This window comes from Cajanus cajan, chromosome 9, assembly GCF_000230855.2.
Source record: "Cajanus cajan strain Asha chromosome 9, NIPB_CcT2T_4, whole genome shotgun sequence".
Lineage (NCBI taxonomy): Eukaryota > Viridiplantae > Streptophyta > Magnoliopsida > Fabales > Fabaceae > Cajanus > Cajanus cajan.
This window is the reverse complement of record NC_138525.1, coordinates 14,810,142-14,828,101: the sequence shown is the minus strand read 5'-3', so window position 1 is coordinate 14,828,101 and position 17,960 is coordinate 14,810,142. Positions and strand designations below refer to the sequence as shown.

General features: G+C 38.4%; 2 protein-coding genes across 2 annotated transcripts; both read right to left on the bottom strand.

The window, feature by feature from the left end:
• Positions 1-11,836: 11,836 nt before the first annotated feature.
• LOC145951799 (glutamate receptor 3.1-like) lies at positions 11,837-14,448 on the bottom strand. The gene is made up of 2 exons (XM_083063870.1): positions 14,011-14,448; positions 11,837-13,535 (listed from the first exon to the last, which is right to left on the bottom strand). The coding sequence occupies exons 1-2, from the start codon at positions 14,305-14,307 to the stop codon at positions 13,239-13,241; spliced, it is 594 nt and encodes a 197-aa protein (XP_082919996.1). The 5' UTR covers positions 14,308-14,448; the 3' UTR covers positions 11,837-13,238.
• Positions 14,449-14,592: 144 nt separating this feature from the next.
• LOC109791249 (glutamate receptor 2.6) lies at positions 14,593-16,970 on the bottom strand. Its single transcript, XM_020350517.2, has 2 exons — positions 15,425-16,970; positions 14,593-15,137 (listed from the first exon to the last, which is right to left on the bottom strand). The coding sequence occupies exons 1-2, from the start codon at positions 16,538-16,540 to the stop codon at positions 14,826-14,828; spliced, it is 1,428 nt and encodes a 475-aa protein (XP_020206106.2). The 5' UTR covers positions 16,541-16,970; the 3' UTR covers positions 14,593-14,825.
• Between the last annotated feature and the right edge of the window lie 990 nt (positions 16,971-17,960).

Sequence of the window (17,960 nt, the reverse complement as noted above, 5' to 3'; positions counted from 1 at the left end):
CGGCCAATTCGATCGACTCATTCGGCACCTTAGCCTCTCAGTTTACCATCCAGTTCGCTACAAGCCGACCACACCAGTTAACTTCTCTATCACTAGTCACCATCCGCCACGAGAAAAAGGAGTCTCTCCGGACGTTCATGAGCCGATTCAACAAGGCGGCATTAGAGATCAGGGACCTCAACCCAGCCGTCGCCTTACACCATCTAACCACCGCGTTGAAGCCGGGTCCCTTTGCCAACAGTATTTGTAAAAAGCCACCGGCAAACATGGATGACCTTCGGCGCAGGGCCGATAAGTATATGCAGATGGAAGAACTAGCCGAGTTTCGCAACCAGGCCAGAGCAGAAGTGGTGAGCAAGACAGAAAAGCCAATAGAAAACAATTTTCGCGGTCGTCCGAAGGAACTCGTACCCCGCGAGCGGCCACCCCGTGGTCCGAAGTATACACAGTACACACCACTGAACACCAGCCGGTCAGCAGTACTAGAACAAGCATTGGCTTCGGAAGTGCTGACTATCCCGAAGAGAGCATCGACCCCTCCCCGAGCCGACACAACCAAATCCTGCAGATTTCACCGCAATCGTGGGCATTCAACTGACGAATGTTCAGCCTTAAAAGACAAAATTGAAGATTTAATCAAGCAAGGACAGTTGCAAGGTTTTGTGAACCGTCCCGACCGGCCCCGACACGGCGAACAATCACAGAGACGTGACCATTCCGAACACCGCAGAGCAGAAACGCGCTCGTATAGAGAGCGCAGTCGGTCACGGGATAGGCATGAAGAACAACAAGCAACACAGCCACGGCGAGTTATTAACACCATTGCTGGCGGATTTGCTGGCGGGGGCTCATCTTCGTCGGCACAACGAAGACACCTGCGAGCTGTCCGACACGTGCACGCCGTGGAAACAAACCGTTGCCGTTTGCCAACCATTACCTTCACAGAGGCCGACTTCAAGGGAATCGACCCAGATCAGGACGATCCGATGGTGATCAGCGTTGAAATTCACAATTGCATCGTCCGTAAGACATTGGTTGATCAAGGAAGTTCAGCGGACATACTATATTGGAATACGTTCAAACAGTTGGGAATTCCAGAGTCCGAACTGGTCCCTTACGATGAACCTTTGGTGGGATTCTCTGGTGAACGAGTCAAGACAAAAGGATTTATCAAGTTATCAACACGATTTGGGTTCGAAGGGGCGGAATACCGAGACATCTCGGTTAAATACGTGGTCGTTCATGCGAGCACCTCCTATAACATTCTGCTCGGTCGGCCATCCTTGAATCGGCTCGGAGCAATCGTGTCTACTCCTCATTTAGCTATGAAGTTTCCGGCACAGTCAGGACGGGTTATCACCGTGCACGCCGATCAAAAAACTGCACGCGAATGCTACTTTGCCAGCTTGCGGCTACCGAAAGTGCAAGACGAAACGATCAAAGAGCCACAGAAAGTCCACTCGGTAACCCAACAGTCCTCCATAGACCTCGACCCCCGAATCGGGCACGACGAAAGGGTCGAGCCTATTGAAGAGAGACAACCACTCCAAGTTGGAACCCTTGATACCCAACTGACTTATTTGGGAACTGTTCTGACGGAGCAAGAGAAAGCATCCATCGGACAGGTAATACTTGATAACCGAGATCTATTTGCATGGCACCCCTCCGATATGCCGGGTATCGATCCAGAGTTTTTGTGCCATAAGCTCTCAATTAGTAGGGAGGCAAGGCCGATCGCCCAGCGGCGTCGGAAGACCGGAGAAGAGAAGAAGGCGGCAATCGATGCTGAGGTAGCCAAATTGTTAGAAGCACGGTTTATACGGGAGATCCACTACACGACGTGGTTGGCTAATGTGGTCATGGTCCGAAAGCCGAACGGGAAATGGCGTATGTGTACCGATTACACAAACTTGAATAAAGCTTGCCCGAAAGACGCCTACCCGTTGCCCAATATTGATCGTCTCGTAGATGGGGCGTCTGGCCACCGTTTCCTATCCTTCTTAGACGCGTATTCGGGGTATAACCAAATTCGCATGCACCCTTACGATGAAGACAAAACAGCATTCATCACCGAGACAGCCAACTATTGCTACCGTGTAATGCCGTTCGGTCTGAAGAACGCCGGAGCTACATATCAGCGTCTGATGAACAAAATTTTCCAGAGTCAAATTGGTCAGTGCCTCGAAGTGTATGTTGATGACATGGTCGTCAAATCTGATGAAGTTTCTGCCCATGTACGCCACCTGGCCGAGGTATTCCAAGCGCTCAGACAACACCAAATGAGGCTGAACCCCGAAAAATGTGTGTTCGGTGTATCAGGTGGAAAATTCTTGGGATTCATGTTGTCTAGCCGGGGCATCGAGGCAAACCCAGACAAATGCCAAGCCATACTGGAGATGAAGAGTCCCACCACTCTCAAAGATGTACAAAAGTTGGCAGGGCGGCTAACTTCGCTTTCACGTTTCCTTCCTCGGCTTGCCGAGATATCTCAACCTATCCTCGCCCTGCTGAAGAAAGCAAAGCAATTTACATGGACTCATGAATGTGAAGAAGCGTTCCAACAGTTTAAGCATCGCCTAAGTTCACCTCCCGTACTGTCCAAACCTACTGCCGGCTCCGACATGGTCATTTACCTTGCCGTGTCGGGACATTCAGTTAGTGCTGTTTTAATACAGGAACAGAGGAGTCAAAGGCCGATATATTTCACCAGTCGAACACTGCAAGAAGCCGAGAAGCGTTACCAGTTAATTGAAAAGGTAGCTCTAGCGCTCGTCTACACGGCTCGCAGGCTCAGGCAATACTTCCAGAGTCATAGGGTGGTTGTCCGAACCGACTGCCCGATTGCGAAAGTTCTTCGTAAACCGGAAATCGCGGGCAGGATGATGGCCTGGTCGGTCGAACTCTCAGAGTTTGACATATCGTTCGAGCCGAGAGGACCCATCAAATCACAACATTTGGCCGACTTCGTCAATGAGCTTACCCCTACAGGTAGTTTTCACGACGAGCCGTGGACAATGCATGTCGACGGCTCATCCAATGCGCAGGGAAGCGGAGCGGGAATAATTTTAGCCAGCCCTTCGGGCATCACGGTCGAACAGTCACTCCGGTTCGGTTTTCGGGCATCAAATAACCAAGCCGAGTACGAAGCACTCCTGGCCGGTATGAGACTAGCAGCCGAGATGGGTGTGACAACGGTCGTATGCTGTACCGATTCAAAGATCGTGGCCGAACAGGTCAACGACAATTTTCAAATTAAGGATGCTAATTTGTTGCAGTATTACCACCTCTTCCAGAAGCTCAAAGAGGAGTTCACTGACGTGCAAATCCGACACGTTCCCAGGAGCACCAATGAACGAGCCGATCAGTTGGCTCGGCTTGCTAGTAGTCGAAAACCAGGACAGCTGAGAACAACCATTCACCTAGAAATCCCTGCCCCAAGTGTGGCGATCGAGTGCATGGCGGCCGATATTGACACACCGAACTGGATGACTCCTATTCGGAACTACATCCTCCAACAAGAGTTGCCCACCGATCCGAAGGAAGCAAAAAAGCTTCGCACCCAGGCCGCTCGGTACTCCATAGTGGCTAACGACCTCTACAGGCGAGGATTCTCCACCCCGTTGCTCAAGTGCATCGATAACTCGCAGGCGGATTATGTGATGCGGGAAGTTCATGAGGGTATCTGTGGGTCTCATTCCGGAGGCCGTACCCTAGCTGCAAAAGTGTCACGAGCCGGTTATTATTGGCCAACTCTGAAAGGGGATTGCGCTGAGTTCGTCAAACGTTGCTTACAATGTCAGCGACATGGAAACCTCATCCATGCCTCCGCCACCGAGCTGCACAGCATCAGCTCTCCATGGCCGTTTGCCTTATGGGGCATTGACGTACTTGGCCCGTTCCCCGTGGCAAAGGGACAGGTTAAATTCCTCCTCGTGGCAGTAGATTACTTCACAAAGTGGATTGAGGCCGAGCCGCTCGCATGCATCTCCGCTGCTAACGTCCAAAAGTTTGTATGGAAGAACATCATCACCCGTTTTGGCATCCCATATGCCATCATCTCCGATAACGGCTTACAATTTACAGACAAAAAGTTCAACTCATTCCTCGAAAACCTTGGCATTCGGCACAGATTTACATCGGTGGAGCACCCTCAGTCAAACGGCCAAGCCGAAGCAGCCAACAAGGTTATCCTGACTGAATTAAAAAGAAGACTCGGCTCGGCAAAAGGAGTGTGGGCCGATGAATTGCCAGAGGTTCTCTGGGCGTACCGGTGTACACCACAATCCACTAATAGAGAAACACCCTTCCGCCTCACATACGGCACTGATGCGATGATTCCGGTTGAGGTTGGAGAACCATCTTTTCGGCGACAAAGCTTTCAGGAGGAATCTAACGACGACGCACTCCGAGCCGAACTCGATGTCCTCGAGGAAGTGCGGGACAAGGCACAGGTGGTGGCCGAGGCATGCAAACAGCGAATGACTCGGCGCTTTAATTCCAATCTAAAGCCAAGAACTTTTCACGAGGGCGACCTTGTGTGGCGTGCAACGGGGGCAGCCAGGCGAAACTCTTCTGAAGGAAAGCTCTCGGCCAATTGGGATGGACCATTCCAGATACGACATGCACTCCACAATGGGGCCTACAAGCTAGAAGAGCTGTCCGGCAAGGTTATTCCAAGAACATGGAATTCTACCCACCTAAAGACATACTATAGTTAAATTCGAATTTGTAATACTCGAACTATGTAATTGTATCGCGGTGCACTCTTTTCCTTGACTGATCTTTTTCCCTCTTGTAAAAATGTGAAAAGAGGTTTTTGATTAGCAAGGTTTTTAACGAGGCACCTTCTTATCAATGAAGATACATCTCCCTCTTAATTATCTCCACTTATTTCTTCAAGTCTTCCCTCCCGAGAAGTCTCTCGGCCAAGGATGTGGCTTAAATCTAATTACAAGTCTTCCCTCCCGAGAAGTCTCTCGGCCAAGGATGTGGCTTAAATCTAATTACAAGTCTTCCCTCCCGAGAAGTCTCTCGGCCAAGGATGTGGCTTAAATCTAATTATAAGTCTTCCCTCCCGAGAAGTCTCTCGGCCAAGGATGTGGCTTAAATCTAATTATAAGTCTTCCCTCCCGAGAAGTCTCTCGGCCAAGGATGTGGCTTAAATCTAATTATAAGTCTTCCCTCCCGAGAAGTCTCTCGGCCAAGGACGTGGCTTAAATAAATTATAAGTCTTCCCTCCCGAGAAGTCTCTCGGCCAAGGACGTGGCTTAAATAAATAATTATAAGTCTTCCCTCCCGAGAAGTCTCTCGGCCAAGGACGTGGCTTAAATAAATTACAAGTCTTCCCTAGTCTCTTGGCCAAGGACGTGGCTTAAATAAATATTTATAAGTCTTCCCTCCCGGGAAGTCTTTCGGTTACGAATTTAACAGAATTACTCAAATATTGCGAGAATTTAAATTTCATTCAAAAGGCCCTAAAAGGCCTAGAAGTACATGCAAGGGGGGGGCGCTATCGGCCCAGCATTACAAAATAAAAATTTTAAGACACGACCTCAGGCTCTCCCTGGTTCGCATCATCCTCGGCAGCGGGCTCCTCGTAAGTCGTCTCCTCCTCATTCGGCCTGGCGGGCCGCTCTGGGGCCTCAGCATCGGCCTCTTGATCCGGCGGGATTGAGCTTAAGTCCACCAACTTCCCCTGAAAGAAGTCCTTCGTCATATCCAGTTGAAAGTCAGGGGGGAAGTCACCAAAGTAGCTAGCTTGCCGAGCAGCTTGGGCAAAGCCAGCCTCATGCTGGGACAGGAGCTTGTCGCGAGCCTTCTCCCTGAAGGAACCAAAAGATATTTTCTCGGCCTCCAGTTCCTTTTGAAGCAGGGTAGCCTTCTCCGTTTCATTTTTCAAAGACGTCTCCAAGCGCTGGACCTTTAAGGTGAGATCGTCAACCGCACGCCCTCGGCGGTCAACCTCGGCCTGGAACTTGCCGTTAGACGTCTGAGCATCGGTCAACGCCGTCAGCGTCTCTCGCAGCGACTTCTCCTGCTCAGCTAGCTGACGGCGAAGTCCATCAGCCTCCCCATTCGGTTCCATGACGATGCTTTGAGCCAAAGCCACAGCCCGAACTTGGAACTCACAGAAGAAGTTCCACTTCTGCGCCGAACTCATCCGGCCCAGAGCTGCCTGCCCAGCCTCAGAAGTCAAGTCTTGGCTTAGGAAATCCTGCGCGTTCACATTACTAGCCAATAAGTTTGGTCCAACCAAGCTCTCCGGGGCATTGGGATTGGCTAGCCGCTGCTGCTTGGCTTGGCGGCTCTCCTCCACAGCCCTCCCTTCAGTAGGCTTTCTTTTTTCAGGCTGCCGAGAGGAACCCTTGCCCCCTTTCTTGGGATTGGAGGGTTGCCCTGCTCCGCTCGGCCGTGGAGCCGGTTGATTCACACCTGCACGCGTCTCGGTCGGAGTCTTGTTTCCTGTGACCCCTGCCACTCGGCTCCTGATCAGATTGCGGATATTCAAGTCATGGTCAAAGTTCGCCATAATACCTGCACATCATTAGTCAAAATCAATGGTAACGCAGGAATTTAAACAAACAAAAGTTACTGTATACCGATTAGTTCCTCGGTGACGTTGGCCGATTCGAATAATCGGACCAGGGGACGACACGGTAATGGCCGTGGCAATTTCTCCAAAATATCCAAGCTCTGCCTTTCCTCCGGCGACATTCGAGATTTCGATACGGTATCGTACTTTCTCGGCCTTCGGGTCCAATACAGGGGAAAGACCGAGTTCCCCTCATCGTCAAAAAAGTATTTATTCCCCGTCTCGGGTCGAATCATCACCTTCATAAAACCCACTTTAAATTTTTTGTAAGAAGTGGTGAATGGCTGAAGCAAGCAATCACTATGCCGAATCAATGACAACCACTTCGCTTTCTTCGTCGGCCGAGAGGAGTAGTAATACAAAAATAAATGTGGAGTAGGTTGGAGGCCAAGAGCTAAGCACAACCGTCTAAATCCTTGCATTGCTGCCCAGGTGTTAGGATGGACCTGAGACGGCGCCACGTTCAGAAGACGAAGTATACCCGAAAAATAATTATCAAAGGGGAGGGATATCTTCAAATCCCGAAACATATAGTCATACACATAAAAGAACGGGTATTTGGATGACCCCTGGTCTAGATAAACAAAATCCGGATTAGGAACCCCATCACCTCGGCATGGCTGGAAAAAGATAGCAGACGGCTCCTCGTCTTCGGGAAAATTTAAAAACTTCATTGCCGATACGAAGTTAACAAGTGATTTCTTGGTCGTATACCGGGAGTACACACTACCAACTTCCCCGTGTACCCATGAAAATCCAGGCGTCGATACGGGAGGAAAGCTTCTTGATGAACCCCCACCCCCACTTGGACGGTCATCAGAACCTATAGCCGAGGCGGAACCACTTCCACTAACGCTTTGGGCCCGCTCAGATCCAGAAAAGGACTCGGTGCGATCTCCATTAGAGGCCGAAGCTGAGGCAGCGTCCCGGACCGGAGATCTTCTCTGCCTTGATTCCCCTTCGTCACCGGAGGAGTCGACATGAACAATATTTAAATCTGCCATTACGTACCTGAATGCTAAACTTCAGATCTTCCTTCGACGAACACTCGAACGCTGATTTACTAATTCGGATCCGGAGATAATGAGTGTGCACGTATGTGGAGCCCCCTCTTCATGCCTATTTATAGACCCCGCAGGTTGCAAATTCAAGTGTCGGAGCCTTAGGAAACCGTTGGATCCATTTAATCTAACGATCCTCAATACGCAACCCCTCGTATGCTCCACCTAAGCCCAACGGACACAACCTTTGGCGTTCCACACTTAATGCGAACCCTAGCACGCGCTATTCCACGCACAATGATGGCAACCCTTGACATCCCATCAGCAGTTGTAACCCCTCACGCGTAATTAATGTCTGTCAGTTATGCACCAGAGAAATTAATGCTTGTCAGCTACGCATCAGAGAGGCACTTTAATCATAACCCCTCACATTCCTGAATCTTTCGTCGTATTCCAATCGGAACAATTAATCCTTTGCGTCGCTTCCCTCCTCAAGGCTGGGGGGCTTGTGTACCGGAAGGTCCCTATCGGTCACGTTGACCAACACGTGCCATTCTGTCAGACACCTACGCCATGATGTCGGAAACATCGGTCCAGCCAACGTCCGGGACGAATGTTACTAATGGCTCGGCATAAGACCGAGCCGGAGAGTCCCCCGTAGGGCAGGATAGCTAGACAACTGTTGATCAACCCGATTAATAATAGCGCCCTTACTAACGGCTCGGCATAAGACCGAGCCGGAGAGTCCCCCGTAGGGAAGGATAGCTAGACAACTGTTGATCAACCCGATTAATAATAGCGCCCCATCCTTTACCTATCGGATCGGCGAAATACCGTACCGATAGGTGAAGAGCGGTTATTAATCATGATTAGCAGGTAAGCGCATGGTTAAGTTAGTAAGTAGGTAATTAACATCGTATTACCTAATTTAGTAAACACCTGAAAAAGCCCACAATGCTCAGGCCCACGTCAGGCACTATAAATAGGTCACACATAACGAGGTATGTCACTGTTCATTTTTACCCTAGATATTCGTGCGTATACTGACTTGAGCATTGGAGTACCCTTTGCAGGTACCTCCCCCATCCCTTGGAGATACCGTTGGAGCTCTTGTTCGGTCCCCTTTCACCCAGAAGAAAAGGAGTGTGCCCTTAGACAGGTACATAATGTAAATTTTATAAAATTATTATTAATGATAATATTTTTAAAAAAAATATTTAATATTTAAATTTGAGTTTAAAAGTATTGAGAAAACATTTAAAGAAGTTATAAAATTTTTATAAACTTTGTACTAAGTTTAAAGTTTTTATTCAATTTATAAAGTAATCTTAAAAATAGTATGAATTAGTAAAACGTATGAAATGGATTTTGGGGGCACGATGTGTAATTAATTGTTGGGTATAAATGGAGGCATGGGGGTGTTTAGTCACATGAAGTGGTGGAATCTTTGGAAGCATTCTGCATTCATCATTGATTCTGACTTGAGGAGAGAGAGAGAGAGAGATCAGAGATGCAAATAACGCCACTGTCGGCGCAAATCCATAGTACAGATGAGATCCACGTTCTTCCAATTCTCCGTGACTTTCACGCATTCATTGCACCACCACAATTCCACAAACTCTTTTCTTCCTCCATCTTCATGCTTCGCAACAACATCTTATTCTCACATATGCAATCACAGATTCAAATTCTCCTGATGCAATTAGTATGTTAATTCAAACTCTAATTTGATTACGTGAAGATACTACCTTATTTTTATAGAAATTAAAATTGAATTTACTGAAATAAATTATATCTTCTAATTAAATATATATATATATATATATATAAAGGGATAGATCTAAAATGAGATAAAAAAAAATTATAAAAAATATTTATTATAATAAATGATGAGAGATTTATTTATCTTAAAACTATTTTATTTAATAATTTATATTTTATATCAAATTTTAATTATCTAATTATTAAATTAAAAATTATTAATATATAAAAAATTATAAATTATATAAGAAAAACTTGAAAATAATATTTCAAATCAACGTATAAAATATTTTTATAATTATATGTTGATGTTAATGTTAATGTTAATTAATAAAAAAATTATCAATAATTTTAAATTTGAATTAAGTGGATTCATGTCTCCCTCTCTTTATTTATTTATTTATTTATATATATATATTTATTTATTTATTATGAGTTGAAATTCATATGAAAGTCAAAAAATTTATATCGAATATTATATCTTTAATAACTTATTATATAATGTTAATTTAATCTGATCATTAAATTAAATTATATTATACTTAAAATTCTTTATATCAAATTTTATGAAATTTTAAAATTATTTAATAATTTATAATATTACTTTAATTTAATGTATAATATGATATTTAAAATATGTGTAATTATTTATTTTTAGATAATATATCTAAACTTTTTTAAATTATGTTAAATTTGATATAAATAGTCTTTAATTTAATATGACATAATTTAATAAATAGATAAATTAAATGTGTATATATAAAAAGTTATTAAAAATATAAGATTTGTTTTATAAATTTGTATACTTATACCTAAGGTCAAAAGATGTGATTCTAGTCTAAATAGGTCCAGTAGATAAGATATTTTTTTCTTGACGTTGAGAATAAAAAATTAAATCGTGACTTTACCGGAGAAGAATTGTATAATGCTTTGTAATTTCTAAACTAGGCAGGTTCTACTCAAGAGTGATGTTTATATTTTTCTTAAATTATTTAATACAACTTATTAGTTGAAAATAAAATTGTCACATCTTGATGATTAAAAAACTTAATAATTTAACGAAGACATTATTCAAAATGTATTTTTGAATAAAGTTATAAAATCAATTGAATTGGATTATTAGTAAATTGACACATGTTTATTAAAAAAAAATGTTCAACTCATTTTTCACGAGTGGAGCCATAAAAACGTTCGATGGGCCATACGCAGCCCATAAGCCAAATTCTTTTTAGCCCATTTGCGATAAGTTTGCAATAATTCCATTGGTAACGCCGTAACGGTGGAAATACGTTAGCAGCTGGTTGGCTTCACTCAGACCTTTAAATAAATTATTTAATTAAAAAGTCGCATCTAAACTTTTAAAAAAAATTATATTTTGAGTAAAAAATAAAAAAGTCAGTCTCAAATCTTTAAAGAAAATCTATTTATTACATATAATATAATATGATTATATGAATTTAATGTTCATGGAATATTTAAATAAGCATGCCTTTTATCTTTTTTCCACATGATTTAACTTTTAATTTTTTTTTTCATATTTATTTTTCAATATATTTAACTTTTAACATTTTTTTTCCTAATCTCTGGACATGTTTTACGCATTTATCCCAAAATCGAAACTAACTGTTAAAGAAAAATCTAAATGATTCACAACAAATAAAAAATTAATCTAAATATATCTAAAAAGTAGCATTATTGATATTCAAAATAAAATTTCAAAGGTTAATCTCATATATTAATTTTCGAAATAAAATTTCAAAAGTTAAACTAATTCCCAAATTATTATTGAGTAAAATAAACATTTACAAATTAAATAATATCATAAATAATGCTTAAATAACTCTAATTAGTATTTTAGCTGTGTATTACATAGATTAAATGTTTATTATATTTAATTAAAATTTATAATAAACTATATATAAATAAATATTATATGTAAATATATAACTTATATTAAAATTAATATAAATAGTTATTTTTAAATATAAATTATATTTTAGATTTAAGATAATAAATGTATTATTTTAATTATTGATTATTTGTTTTAGAATATTAAAATTTAATTTATAAATAGATATAATAAATAAAAAATTAAATTAGATAAGAAATTAAAAAATATTTCATAACAGTTCCATAAAAAAAATCTTAAAAACACTATTGTATAAAATAGTGATTTACTTTTAATATACAATGTTCATTATAAGAGTTTTCAACGTAGTGTATAAGTTTAAATTTCACTGGTAAAAAAAAGTGATTTAGATTAGGATGATCCCTTTTTCAGCAAAATTTTATCTCAAAATTAATGCTACAGGAAACTTGTGATTTTATAAAATAAATTAAGTTTTAAATTGATCTTGAGCTTACTTTTCCTCGTAGATTTGAAACATATAGTTGATATTGTCTATACGCGTGTAATTTTGTTGCCTTAAATATAGTTGTAGTGTAAATAAATACGATTTTGTTTGACTTTTCTCCTTTTTATTATTGTTTTTATTTTACACCAAAAATCATATGTTATTAGAAAAATACAAAATCAATACTAATTCTTATATAAAATTTTAAGGTTTCAAGTGTTTTATATATTTTCTCTTTCAATTTTTTTTAATAAACATGCATCAAATATTATATTTGAGTCATTGACCCAGTAGCATGTTTATCTCTTTCCATTTGACTTAGCCATGTAATATTACTATCCCTATGGGTTAGAGTGTCCCTAGTATTCTGCATGTTAATAATACTTTGCTTTTAAAAAAAAATCATTTAATATGAATTTTATCATTTACTAGAAATACAGGTGCTGCTACACCTTGCAACTAAATTAATCCCCTATAATGGACTTTGGTCCAAGTGTTGTTGGGTCATTACTGACTTTGGGTTGAGGTGATGATCTATTCTAACGAGTTGGGCTTTTGAAGACCAATTTGAAACACAACCTCATTAATTAATCAATTAATTAGGTTCATTAATAATATTTTATTACATCAAAATTATATATCGACTGAGTACAAAAATGAGAAAATTTCAATCTAAAAAAATGTGAATTTTTTTCTATAATAAACATTTCTAAAAAGATAATTTAGGTCGGATCAGATAAATGTACAAACACTTAGTGTGTGTTTGGAATTACGTCACGTCAACTTGGATTTATGTCTAGGGGTGTACAAAAAATTCAAATTGATCCGAATCGATCCATAATCGATCCGATCCACATTGAAAAATTCAATACATTTTGAAAAAAAATTCAAACTGATCAACATTATAAAACCGGTTCAATTATCTGATCCATTTTTACAAAGTGAATCGGTTCGATTCGATTTGGTTTTTTTAAAAAACTGACCCATATATGAATAAAAAATGGATAACCGTACCACACCGAACCGATTCAAGTTCAAAAAAACTTATCCATATTTTAAAAAAACCAAACCGATCCACTTTATAAAAAACGGATCGGTTAACCGATCCACTTTTATAAAATGGATCGGTTCGATTCAGTTTGAATTTTTCAAAATACCGATCCATGGACGCCCCTATGACTACATCTAAGATAAATAAATATTTGTAACTTCTACATCTATTGTCAATTTTAACGTGATTTTTGAGGCTAACGTAAGTAAATAATGTCATTCTAGTATCTATTGTCAATTCTAATGTGAATTTTGAGACTAACGTAAGTAAATAACGTCATTCCAAATACGTATTTAGATCGATCTATTTTCGCTTTTGTAATCTTTTCTATTAATAAAAAAAATTCTAAAATTCAATTAGTTAGTCATGTAGTTAATTGGTAACCCAGTACTTACTATAGCTAGCTCATTGTTATGAGATGTACTCTCTCCACTTCTTATGCGCTTGTGTAGTAGCTTTCGACCATGGAGTTCGATTACTTATAATCCTCTTTGCAAGTGTAACAATGATATGAAGGTCACAAATGTCTCTGCATTCCTTTTAACAAAATGAATAATGGCTGCCAATAAACCAAAGAGAGCAATGGCTCCACAGATACCAAATAGGCCAAAGAAAGGTTGAGGACCAAGTTGTTCATTTTGTATTTTGCTATTTGTAGACCCACAATTGGTGTTGGACCACATATTCTCTTCTAATTTTTTCACTTCTCCACTTTCTATGGCTCTTAGGGTTGCTCGTGACATGTCAATTGCTAAACCTGACCCTTTTGGAAACGCCTGCATCAATAAGGTATGAAAAAATATATAAGCATCTCATCTATTTTTATTTTTATTTATAAGAATTACAATGATAATAACAAAATTAGAACTTAACACTTTATACATATTACTTTATTTTTTTTAATCGTTAGGACAACTTTAATGATTCTATAAGCATCTCATTCAACAAAATGAAAGTAATTTATTTTACTAATGGATGATTGAGAGTACCATGAGATTATTAAGGCTTATTTATTTTTTTATTTTCACTTTTAATTATTAAATATCTCACTGTTTTAAATTTATTAAACCAAAACTCATACCATTTTTCTAATTATATCATTATCTTTTCAAAATCCTATCCCTCCTAAATTTCAATCATCTATTCTCTTATTCTGTGAAAAAATATGGTCAAAATGTGGTCACCTATCAATTTTTCAATCTAACATGTAGCATGCATGATGCATACAATGAGATGACAAGAGAAACTCACAAAGCCTAATCCACCAAGTTTCAAGAAGGTAGCTTTGGTGTAGCCCTTGCAATAAGTAGCTAGGAAAACATCAGCATGAGGGGAAATGGTAAAAGAAGCCACAATTTCTTTGTTCTCAAAGGCTCTTGGGAAATCATGGATGGAGTCAAATACTTTGATATTCTGAGGCTGGAACTTGAGTTCATCAACTAAGTATTGGACCAAAAAAGTGTTCTTGTTGCACCCTATGATTGCATTTGTCCTCAACAATGTTTGTATATCTGGCACAGATGGTTCAAGATGGGACACTGTCATCATGGATGACAAGCTAGCTGTAAAACTTTGAGTCACAATCAGAATAGCAAATAACCAAGGTGCTAGAACAAGTCGGGCCAAGTTGGTCTTTACAGGTTCTCCTACATATCACAAATGTTATACTATCAACCAATTTGAAATGATTCGAGATATGACTTGATCACTACAAAAGTTAGCAGTTTTCATGTAATAATTCATGATAGAAAAACATTATTCAAAAAAGATAAAACTTATATACAATATAATGATAGTATTATTTTTCGATTAGAATTGAAATTTCATTTTTGTAATTAAAATTGAAATCATTTATTATATATGTTATCAAGATAAAATTTTAATTTAATTAAATAACACAACTAATAATATCTATGATATTGTATCTAAGTTTCATTTATTAAAAAGTCTCTTACATTATGGGTATATTCAAACTAAATTAAATATTCAAATTACTACATAAAATGTTACTTCATTAAGGAATTTGATGAATAAAAAAGTTATTATATGGTGCTACAAATGACCTTTCAATGCGACTTACTGTGTGCAAAGAATAATATGGTGACAGAAAACCAGAGAATGGCCCCAAAACTCTGAAGTTCCGAATTGCTTTGACCTTCAATGAACCATATTACAAATGCTATGAACAGGTGCATTATCCCCATCAATAACCACATTTCTTTTGTGAAAGCGTCCATGAACATCCACGTTTCTTTGGATCTATTTGGCTTTACTTTCACTACCATGGCTATACCAGATTCAACATATGGATGAGAGAATTCAGCAAAAGCATATCTATGTTCCACCACTTGTATATCTCCAACAGCAGCATCAAGGTACTACATTAGAAACACACATTACAATAATTTATTTATTTTGTTCCTACACAAATATGTACGTGGTCCTATTTAGATAAATAATTCAAGAAAGAGAGAAAGAAGGTAAAATGAATAAAGCATTTAATTTAAAATTAGCTTATGTATAGTTAATAGTTCAGTTTACAAAGAAGTTACATATAAAAGAGTTTCTATAAATTATGCAAAAGCTTAAGTTAATTCACCTTCTTATTTTCTTCTCGAGAAATTTATCTAAATGGGATCTAAATAAGCATAGATAATGATGTTACCTTGCTGCTCACTTGTTCAACTATTTGATCATAAGAGCCATAAAATGGCACAAAAACAAAAGGCAAGGGATAAGGCAGGCGTTTCACAACTGATTCAAAGACATTGATTGAGAAACCAGTGAATTGTGTTTCATTCAGCCTCTTATCATGGCTCACATTCACAAACTGAGGACAAGGATCAATAGCTGGAACCCCAATTTTCAAAGGCCTTCCCTTAGTGCTATTGTAAACCCAACCTTTTGGAACTGTTTTCAACCCACCAGGCCAATCCACAGAACCTAAAAGCACTCTAGCAGAACCACCACAAGTTGTTGCGTTCTTATGCTCAACAAGGTTCTCACTGAAACCAAACCCTAAAGACCAATATGCTAACTCTTTGTAACCCTTTCCAACAACATTGACTACCTTAAAGGTTGGTGGATCCAACAACATTCTGTCTTTGAACCTTATCTTCCCACTAAGCCCCTCATGATTACTATGTAAAATATTCTCTGATAAGGAAATTTTATTTCTTTGTGTCTTCTTCAAGGCATCAGCAATGATCCAAACAACATCATAAGCCCTAAGAGCAAAGATACTTGGTTTTGAGTTTTCTTCTTGAGGGTATTCCAATCCAAACCTTTTCCTAAACATGAACTTGAAACGTTTGAAAGTTTGACTCGTTTCCATGAAGTTGGTCTTGCACCCTATAACACCTTGCATGTTGAATGTGACAGAAGAATCCAACGAATCAAGATGAGTGGCTACATCATCTGTGATGATCCAAACCGACCCTTTTTCCATCATTCCCATTTTCTTTGCCTTCTCAAACAGCAACGTGGCAAACTCCAAGGAAGATTGAACAAGCAAGAACACCCTATTGCTCTTGTTCTTAAGCCTCGTAAGCTCTTGTTCTATGCTTTCTATTGGGTTTGAAAGAGAGGAAATCGAAGGAAAAGCCACGTGGTGATCGATTTCAGCGTTGACGAGACGGAGAGAATAAGAGAGTGTTGTTAGTATTTGTGAGTGAGAGGTGTAGAAGTTGTTGTGTTCGTAAATTGGTGTGACCTTTCGCCAATGGAATTGGTGTATGATGGATGCAATGCAGTGCATGTGAAGGGTGACATCGTGGCCCATTTGGATGAAGTCTGGCAATGGGATTGAGGTTGTTTCTGGACTAGCGGTTGAGGCTAGAGATATGATGGGGACATCGTTTGAGTTTTCATCAATGGAGTGGAATAACGTTGCTGCATCGAGTTTTGTTCCTACGACAACTTGCACTTGCTTGCTGTTTGCAAGATCTGTGTATAGATAGTTGCATGAAAAATCTAATTACATTTGGAACAATTTTATTGATGGTTTTTAAATTGTCTACTTGGTTCAAAAAGGGGAGAGGAAAAATTTTAAAGGAGGGATGGGAATTAAAAGAATCAGAAATTTTGTTTAGTTAAAAGAAGAGGAGAGGAGATAGTTGTTTTCATGTTTGTTTGAATAAAGGAAAGAAATTTTAAAAATTTATTTATTTTTATATCTTTGTAATTTTAAAATTTAAAATATAACAATATTTTGAACATCTAAAACTATTTTAAAATATTTCAATCTCTCCTTCAAATCTCCACAATACTGGGGAAGAACTAAAATTAGATGAGAAATGATTTTTGATCCCTCCTAAAATTAAATCAAACAAAAAAATTATAAAAATTAAACTCTTCCTTCCCCTCCATTTTTAACCAAACACTATGTAAAAAGAAATATGGATACTCATTCTCAAAGTAATATAAGAAAAATTATGTTAAAATCTAAGATTAAATCATCGGGACAATATTTGAATTTGATCCTTAAAGAAAGTAATTTTTAGTCAAATTTTATTTATTATTGATGAAGTTAGATTAATCTAAAGCTTTATAACATTGATGTAAAATAATAATAAAAAATAAATAATACAAAAAAAGGGATAATGAAAAAAAAATTTAAAATCTACCAAATAATTAATTTATAGACTCGTGAAATTTAGACACCCTTTAATAGGGAAACACTTCAACGACACTCACTAAAAAAAAATAAAGTTGGCTCAATATTAAAATATTAATTTATTTTTATCATATAGTAGATGTGATTGGGTGTCTTTCCTATTAAAGGGTGTCATTTTTCAATCAATTAATCCAAAGATCCCTTGGTATGAAAGATCTTTCAATAAAATAAATGCAAATACACAAAACTCTTATATTAGTTTTCAAAATCGTATGGGTAGAACACTTTATATTTTAATATTTAAAAAAATACTTAGTCTTTAACTTTGCATTATATATTTTCTTTCATCTATCAAAAACTACAATAGCATCATAATTCAAATTTAAGATCCTATACATAATTTATAAAATGATATTTATTTTAGCTTCTTAATACTAAATGAAAGCAAAATCTTAAGTAAAAAATAATTAAAATAAATAGTTATTGAATTTAATAGGCATGTACTATTGTCCGTTAGTATAAAAATATATATAATATTAATTAATTAGAGATTATATTTAATTTTTTAAAAAAAATATATTTAATA

Bases quoted from the DNA above. Each gene is read 5' to 3' on its own strand.
- LOC145951799 (XM_083063870.1), bottom strand. From the start codon at position 14,307: ATGATGACAGTGTCCCATCTTGAACCATCTGTGCCAGATATACAAACA. The intron at 13,536-14,010 runs GTGAGTTTCTCT...TTATTGATGCAG, and splicing joins AACTTGGTGGATTAGGCTTT to GCGTTTCCAAAAGGGTCAGG.
- LOC109791249 (XM_020350517.2), bottom strand. From the start codon at position 16,540: ATGGGCCACGATGTCACCCTTCACATGCACTGCATTGCATCCATCATA. The intron at 15,138-15,424 runs GTAACATCATTA...TTTCTAATGTAG, and splicing joins TTGAACAAGTGAGCAGCAAG to TACCTTGATGCTGCTGTTGG.